This window comes from Penaeus japonicus, unplaced genomic scaffold (assembly GCF_977035675.1).
Source record: "Penaeus japonicus unplaced genomic scaffold, GWHDUDI00000001_assembly GWHDUDI00000001, whole genome shotgun sequence".
Taxonomy (NCBI): Eukaryota; Metazoa; Arthropoda; class Malacostraca; order Decapoda; family Penaeidae; genus Penaeus; species Penaeus japonicus.
Window position 1 is genome coordinate 23,437,742 of NW_028234403.1, and position 10,000 is coordinate 23,447,741.

At 29.2% G+C, this 10,000-nt stretch overlaps 1 protein-coding gene across 5 annotated transcripts in view; it reads left to right on the plus strand.

Annotated features, from left to right (window-relative positions):
- Positions 1-10,000, plus strand: part of LOC122245523 (arylalkylamine N-acetyltransferase 1) — an 18,809-nt gene that overhangs the window by 5,176 nt on the left and 3,633 nt on the right. For 2 of the 5 annotated variants that reach the window (XM_086537486.1, XM_086537470.1), the window contains exon 2: positions 9,921-10,000. This exon is cut by the window's right edge and continues 68 nt beyond it. In XM_086537486.1, coding sequence (XP_086393612.1) covers positions 9,943-10,000 — 58 coding nt within the window. In that variant the 5' untranslated portion in view covers positions 9,921-9,942. Of the gene's footprint in view, positions 1-9,795 lie in introns of those variants that run through there. The other 3 variants (XM_086537464.1, XM_086537475.1, XM_086537479.1) reach the window with 3 other exon arrangements.

The following is a 10,000-nucleotide window of genomic DNA, read 5'->3' on the forward strand; positions in this document are numbered from 1 at the left end:
ACCGCTCAGGTGACTCCCACCTCTTTTTCCCAGTGTATATGCAAAACCATCCCAGCGGGATGTATATACATTCTTCTCCTAACACCCTTCGCCACGTTAAGTGAGGTGTCGCCACCTCTCTCTTCTCCGTGCTCATCCGCATTTGTGTCCCACAGCACTGATGCAGTAGATCCGATTTTACTTCGTCGATCTCTATCGGCCAATGCTGGGGTCTCCCTCGCTTCACGTCCTTGACGCGCGCTCACCACACGCCCGACGTACATCTACAGATCCACCCTCCCAGAGAGACTCGTCCCCTGCCTGATCCTCAGCCTTCCTTATACCGACAGATATCCACTCTCTTCAGTCGACTCGCAGCACCTCTCAACTGCAGGCTACCTTTCGCCAGGTTAACACTCTCCGCCGCATTACTGGTCGCATACCCCGTCCATCCCTGAACAGCCAAGGATAAGGCCCCTCTGAGCATCCCTAGCTCCTCCCTGTGAGAATCAAACTTCAGGGAGACTGCGCGCTGTCTTTCCACAAACGTTGTCCCACACAAGGAAACCGTTTCCTAGGTACCCACCAACAATCGCATCTCTTCTGCCACCAATGGGACACAGACCTCGAGCCTAGATTGGTCAGCTGACATCGCATTCTGACTTATTATATTATTATAAATATCTCATAATATAAATTATATAATAATAACCCTTACCCCTTCCCGCTGCTATGTCCATGCCCGCATATGGTGGCAATCTTACCTCTCATCACAGGCTGCCAAATTTCAACCTAATCAGTGGTTTTTACTCCTGCTGATGGTTCTCCTATCCTCCCACATATCTCCGCTGTTACCTACCCCGACACTCCTCACACAGACCGCCGGACCCTATGACCGATCATTACCTGCCCCTGTTCCGTTTCCCTTTTTACCGCGCCGCCTCCGCTTTTTCGTTACTCCTGTCCACGCTGAACCTTCTGCTCACCGTGGTTTCTCCCCACCTTTAGCCTTTTATTATACCCATCTTGTTCCATTCTCCTCCAGACCTGCAGATGGATCAGATGGATCCTGAAACTTGTGTCTCTTTACCCACAAAACTGTTTTGTGTCAATGTGTGGTTTGATCATTGACCATTTATCAACACGGAATCGTGTTTTGCAAGTCGACATGTAATATATAATATCAATAATAATGTATAATTCCTTTGCTATATTATATAAGTTATAAAAATAATAATATAACACACGCTATATAGGTGAGTTATGGATTCATATAAATATATCTAAAGATATATCTATCATATATATAATATACAATATATCAAAAATCTTTAATATATATCTCCATATATATAAAACATATAATATATATCATATAAATATATAATATATATATATATCTATAATATTCTATATATATATCTTGTGTCATCAAAAACACTTTACGATATAATACTATATATAAATAGTATATCTAAATAAATATAATATATATATACTAAAATATGATATACAAACACACAATATCGAATAAAACCAATCTATATATATATCTATATAAATATAAATATATATAAATATATCTATATATAAATTCTATGTTATCTGTAACAAATATAGATAAATATATCATATTAATTATATATATATATCTATAAATATATACTCATGTGTGTTTGTGTGTTAGCGTGTGTTGTGTGTTTGTGATGTTTGAGTTAGATGTTTTTATGTATCTATATATATATCTCTAAAAATAAAAACTATAATATATATATATATCTATATCTATATAATATACATATCATATATACATATATATACATATAAATATATATACTATATATATATATATTATTATAACTTATATCTATAATATTATCTTATCTAAACATATATCAATATAATATCTATTTTGTGTGTGTGTATGGTGTGTGTCAGATGCATTTCTATAACTAATATAATATATATTAATATCTATAAATATAAAATCTATATCTATAAATAACTATCTATCATAATCTATTTATATAAGTATATCTCTCTATATCCATACTACTCAAACAATACTATATAAATATAATATCTATTTATTTATTTCTTTATTATAAATATCTCTAAGAAAATAAAAACCAATTATCTCCACATATATATAAATCCTATAACTAACCATACACATTAAACAACTAATTATATAAATTTATATAAATATTAAATAAATATATCTATACCATATATATCTATCTATATTATACATATATATATATATAAATATAAAATTTTCAAAATATAACCATAAATATATATAAAACAAATATATCTACTTATATAAATCAATATATGTATATAAAGTGGGGGGATGGGAGGTGGGGGGGGGGGGGATATGTATATATATACATATATATATGTATTTATATCTATACATATTCTATACATATATATATATATAAATCTATAATATATATAAGTAAATATATATGTTTATATATGTTATAGTATATATATAATAACATATATATAAATATAATATATTATATATACTATACCTATATATACAAATATATATAATGTATACTATATATACATATAGAATATGTATATATATAATATTATATTAATGTATAAATATATATATACCTTTATATAAAAATGGTATATTAGTATATGGTATATATATATTTACATAAAGTATACCTATATACATATATATATATGATAAATGTAAAAATATGTACATAAATATATATACATATCTATATAACTTATATATATATCAATATATATATAAAATATATATATAAAAATATAATATAAATATAAATTAAATGTATATAACTACTTATAACATTATATATCACTACCTATATTTAAATATCTCAAAGTAAATAAAACTGTCTCTTAAAAATGTCTCTGTCTATATACAAAAATATATATATACTATCTCTCTCTATAACTTTACAACATATCCCACCCACACACACCCCCACCCACACACACATCATCTATATCATAAAATAAATATCAATATATATATATACCAATAATTATAACTATATCAATATATATAACCATTTACCCACACACACACACACACACACACACATCACACACAGCCTTGTTATTACATCTATATATATAACAATATATCTACTTTTTATTTATTATATGATATATAATATATATATTAAATATATATATAATAATAGTATGTTTTTATACATATTTATATACATATAAATACATATATATAATTCATATATATATATATCCTATATAAATAAATATATCTCTAAATAGTTAAATATATAAATACATATAAACTATGTATGCCAATGTTCACTATATTTATATATCACAATATAAAATAAAAACTATTAATTTAACCTCTAAATATATTATATATATAGTCTACATAATATATATATAAATATCTGTCTCACTAACAAATATATCCTATATATAATATATATATCATGGTTATATACTATATTGTATATATGTTATATATAATATATAATATATGCATAAATATATATATAAATATATGTATATCTATATTGTATTATATATGTTATACGATAACTATATATATTTTATATTCTATATATATATATATATATATATATAAATTAATAATAATATGTTATATTATCAAGTATATATATATATATACATATAAATATATATATATATATATATATATATATATATATATGTGAAGTGTGTGTGGTGTGGTGTGCGCGTTACGATGGTGTGTGGGTGTGTCGTTTTGCTGTGTTCGTGACCTTGTTTGTTGTGTGTGTTTTGTGTGTTGTGTGTATGGTATATATTCATATATACTATATATCATATATATCTTAATATGCTTCATATATATATATCAATATATATAGATATATATAATAGATATATATAGATAGATAGACGTAGATAGATAGATTTATATATTATACATATATATTTCACATATATATATTTCATTAAACTATATATATTATATAATATATATATATATTATAATATTTATGTATATACTATATATTTATGTATATATAATATATATACTTTATATATAATATGATATATGTATAATTATCTATATTATAGTATAATCTATATATATATATATTATATGCATTTATATATATATGTATATATGGTATATGTCTATATAATACATATATATATATATATATAATATATATATATATACTATATGTATATATAGTATTATATGTTTATATATATATATATACTTGCTATATACTTATATATTATCTATTATATAATATATATATAATATATTTGTTATAATATATATATATATATATATTATATATATATATATATATACTGTATATATATATATCTGTGTGTGTGTGTGTGTGTGTGTGTGTGTGTGTGTGTGTGTGTGTGATATACATATATATATATATATATAATATATTTTTATATATATATATAAATTTATATATATATAATATATATATATATGTATATATTATATATGTATTATATGTATATATATATATATATATATATTCTATATATATGTATGTTATGTATATACATATATGTATATAAATTATATATATTATATATACATACATATAACATATATATATATATCATATAAATATATATATCACATAATTATAATATAATTGACATACATATATAATACCATATATATATATACAATAATATATAATATATACATATAACATATATATATATATAATAATATATTATATATATATATATATATATATATATACACACACACAGACACACACACACACACACAACACACACATAAGATATATATATATAAATATATATATATATTATATATATAAATATATATATATATTATATATATATATATATATCATATTCATCAACATATATATATATATATGATATATATATATATAATATATATATATATAATGTCATGTATATATATATGTATAACAGATTTATACCATATATATATACTATATGTATATATATAAATTGCATATGCATATATATATACATATATACATATAATAAAATTATCATATATATACATGTAATATATATGTATCATATATAAATTTATTGTATATATACATATATATGTATATATAACATATATTATGTTAATATATGTAATATATACATATATATGTATATATCGTTATATCTATACATATATATGTAATACAATATAACATATATGATAAATATAAATTTACATTATATAATAATAACTATTAACTATAGATGTATATATTGTATATATTTATGTAAATATATGTATATATATGTATAATATATATGTACCTAATATATGTATTATATTGTAATATATATAAATACCATCAAAATCCACGGCAAAAACCAATAAAAATACCAATAAAAAAAGGGTGTTAGAGCCAGGGCGACACCATTCTCACCGAAGCTGTTTACAAGCCGCTGTTTGGAGGTGGAAAGTATTCAAGAAGTTAGATTGCGGGAAAGAGAGAGAGAATTTAAAATAGGGAAATGAGCACTAGCACTTAACAATCTAAGATTTGCAGATGACATTGTTCTTTTCGTGTTGAGTCAGCAGATGAACTACAATAATTAATAAGCTTTCTTAAAATAAGGAGATAAGTCTGAAGATCTGGCCTCTAAAATGAAACATGAATAAAGACTAAAAGTACATGTTCAACATATCGAACCCCAGTTAAGCAAACCAAATACAGGGCGAGAGTACTAGAAGCAGTAGAAACGAGTATGTATACCTAGGGCCAACTCATTCAGTCGATACATCTCTAGCGAAGCCGAGATAAAACGGCGAAATCAGGCTAGGTTGGAGAGCGTGCCCCGGTAAACATAGTAATATATTACGAAGTCGTCTGACCACTATGTCTAATGTAGGAGAAAGATTTTTTAAATTAGTAAGTATTAATAACCCAAAATGAGGAATAAGGATAAGCGCTATATGCTAGGAAGTTAGCTTAAGAGGACAATAGAATAAGGGCCACCATGGATCATGCAGACGACAAACAAAAGTAGAGGATATAACTATCGCAAGACCATCAAGAAGAAAAAGTGGCAGTCGTAGGGTCCTGGACACTCTCTATATCGGAGACAGGGAACAACAGTAATGTGGACAAATGAAAACAACAGGGAATGTGGTAATACAACGACACAAAGAGACCACAGGGCCAGTAGACCAATGCTATCTAGATGGCGGGGTATGAAGATTAGTAGCAAACCATTTCGCAAGAGTATAGATAACTGGAATCAAGGAGGACAACAAGACCGGAATGTGACTGGAAAAGATTTAGAGAGACAGGCCTACGTTTCTCTGCAAGTGGATTGATAGCAGGATTTGATAATGATGATGATATATATATAGAGTATATTGTAGATATATAATTTTATGATATATATATATATATATATAATTGTATTATATATATATATATATATATATATATATAATACATCTATGTATATGTATATTATATGTATATCTATATCGAACTCATATATAGGATTATACATACATATATATATATATAGGTTAGTTAGATATATATTATATGTTTGGATATATATTAGTTAGTGATAACATAATTGACTACATACACGCACACACACATAGTGAGAGGGAGGTATGTATATATATGATATATATATATATATATAGATATATATATAGTGGTATTATATATGTATAAGGTTGGTGTATATAAATCCCCCAGAGATGTCATGTATACATAGAAGGTATAGTACATATAGGTATATCACATATGTATATATATACCCACATATGCATATATATATACATCTATCCATATATAAGCATATACATCTATTTACATATATATATACATATATATACATATACATATTGTTTATATACAATATATATGTATATAATCTTACATATATATGTATATATGTATAATATTCATATATATGTGATATATATAATATAATGTATATATTAATACATATATGTATATATTTTACATATATTGGATATATATGTATATATATATTATATATTGTATATATATGTATGTATATATTATATATGTTTATATAATATTGTATATATATGTATATAAAATATATATATATATAATTATATATATATATATATATTGATGTATATATATATATATATATATATCAATATATAAATATGTATCTATTGTATATATATACTTAATATATATACATAATATATACATATATATATATATATATATATATATATATATATATATGTGTGAGTAATGTGTTGTGTGGTGTGTGTGTGTTTGTGTGTGTGTGTGTATGTATATATATGTATATATACATATATATATATTTAATATATATATATATATATAATATATATATAATATATGTGTGTTGGTATTGTGTGTGTGTGTGTGTGTGTGTGTGTGTGTATGTATATATATAATATAATATATATATATATATATATATATATGTATGGTATAATGTATGTTATATGTATAGTATATGTATTATTTATAATGTGTGTGTGTATACATATATATATATATATATATATATATATATATATTATATATATATATGCATATTTATGATTAATATATACATATATATTAATTACATATATATATATATTCTTTATTTATTTATTATATATATGATTATGCTGTCTCCTGAGGAATGTGTGGGAGAAAAGTGGATTGGTCCCTCGGAACGATTATCATTGAGTTCTCTGTGCAATTCTAATCGTTCACACGGTACTAGTCTCTGGTGTTTCCAGAGCCCGTACCATCTGGTAGGCATATATCGGAATCCTTCTCGGTTTAGGGGAAGGAAAACCCTTAAACTGGAGGACACCGAAAAAAAAATAAAAAAAAAAGAAATATATTATTAATTTGGTGAAAATGGCTTGGCCGTACAGGAATCGCCTCCGAGGCCGCTTGTTGCCTGTCCTATATCCGAACTAGACCGCCGGAAGTTAGGTTTTGGCAGTGGGCAGTGGGCAGTGGGAGTGGGGCCAGCAGGGTTGGCAGGGTCCTGTCTGGCTTCCAGTCTTATTTTGACTCGTCTTCTGAACCCGTAACGCCAGCAGAGGTTGTCAGATAAGCCAAGGGTTTAAGGGTTGGTTTGGAGGGTCCATCCCGAGGCTCTTGGGCAAGAGCTTTTCTCTGAACCGACGCCAGTAAGCCTTACCAAACTTCCTACTTTTGTCACAAAGGGACCGTGAAAGGCTCAAGGTGACAGCCTTGAGCGTCATCTTTGTTCCAGGTTCTCGGGTCACAGTGGGGGGTCAGCAGGGTTCTTCACACTTTATTTTAGTACAAGAATTGCCATAGGCAGGAAAAAAAAGCGTTCTTTTCAATTTCATCCTCCCACGCACCCCACCCCCACCACTGGAGTCCAACAAGGGGATCAAGCGCTGAGGCATGAGACCATGCTCAGAAGCCACAGGGGGGGTGGTGGGGTTGGAGAGGATATACTAACAACCTCCCTGCTCTCTCGACAAATTGATGGCACTCGCAAATACATGCGATTGCCTTGCAATGCAAAGAACAGGGGGCTGCTTTGCTTGACCCATAGCTACTAGCTCAACAGATGAGAACCTAAAGCCAGATTGACCTAATCGAAGCTGAGATTCAGGCACCCATCTCCTGCTCTTTGCGATATATAGAGGACCAAAGTGTGTTGTGTTGGTAGCCGCAGTGAGCGTACTCATACACGGAGTCATCGCTCAACCTTCAGGACCTCCTCGTCCCCAAGACACGTTGGGCCAGGTGTGAGCCCCCTCTGGGGAGAGGACAGGTGTACGACCACCACCTATCTAGATTCAGCACACACAGGAACACTTAGTCATCCCTCGAGAGAGAACCCGCCGCCTTGAGATGATGCCAATATTCTCTCAGGGAAAAAGAGAAACGGGAGGGAAGATTCAGGGGGATTGCCGAGGCTAGATTCAAGCGCGCACGACAAGCGGTTGCTTAAGCCCGCTGGCAAGAAAGTGAGCGAAAAGGGTTGGGGTAGCAAAGGTGGGAAAAGGGGGCAGCGAAAAAATGGAAAAAAAAAAGAGGGGGGGGGGGGAGCGAAAATAGATGGAGGGCAAAAAAACATGAGAAGGGCGTAAAGGAAAGGATTCTATCACGCCCGCTCCATAGAGAGCGCAAGACGGTTCGTTTGCGGGGGATATATATACATATATATCAAATAGGAATCACCGCTCTCTAGAACAGCGCATTCAAATGGTTCTTATCTTAGATGGTCTCTAACAATTGATGCCTCTCTATATTGATCGGATTATTGAATATTTTTCGCATAACTACCTCTATTCAGATTGATCGAGATTTACCGCGTATGACGCCGATATCGATATCAAAATGTAATAAAGTATGCCCTCGCATTTTTCAGATGTCACAGATGTTATGTATTTCTCAAATTCCCGTTTTCATAAATGTAGATGTGTTTGTTAATGCAAAATTAAGAAGGTAGCTGGCAACTGAGCGATCAGTGCGTAGAAGCGAGTGGACAATCGGTTCGAGTTGAGGGCCGGCAGCTTGCATCAAGAGTGCCAGCTTGGAAGAAACGGACAGGTGCCGCGTGTTGTGTCGCAGGTGCCATCGGTGTTTGGGAGAGACTTAGTTTGCAATCGTGTAGGAGTGCCGCAGCTCGCGCGGTGCTTTCTGATCCAGTGATCTCGCAAACACAGTAAAGTATTTGATGTTCTCTGACCCTGGAGTGACACAGTTGACAAATTTTCGGGTCAATGCATTTAGAACCCTTCCTATTGTAATGTATCTAGTTTTTGATTGCACGTGTCTATTATTTGTTGTTGTTTGTTGAAGCATCCTGTCACGTCAGACTGATTCCTTATGATATTAGATTAGTAAATTAATATCCAGTTCTCGGTATTATATAATTCTTCTATTATTTACGTGCATCAGAGTGGCTTAAGACGCAGTCACGATGTTCCTCACGCGACTAATTAGAGGTCGGACCCATCCTGCAGGATTTCATATCAACG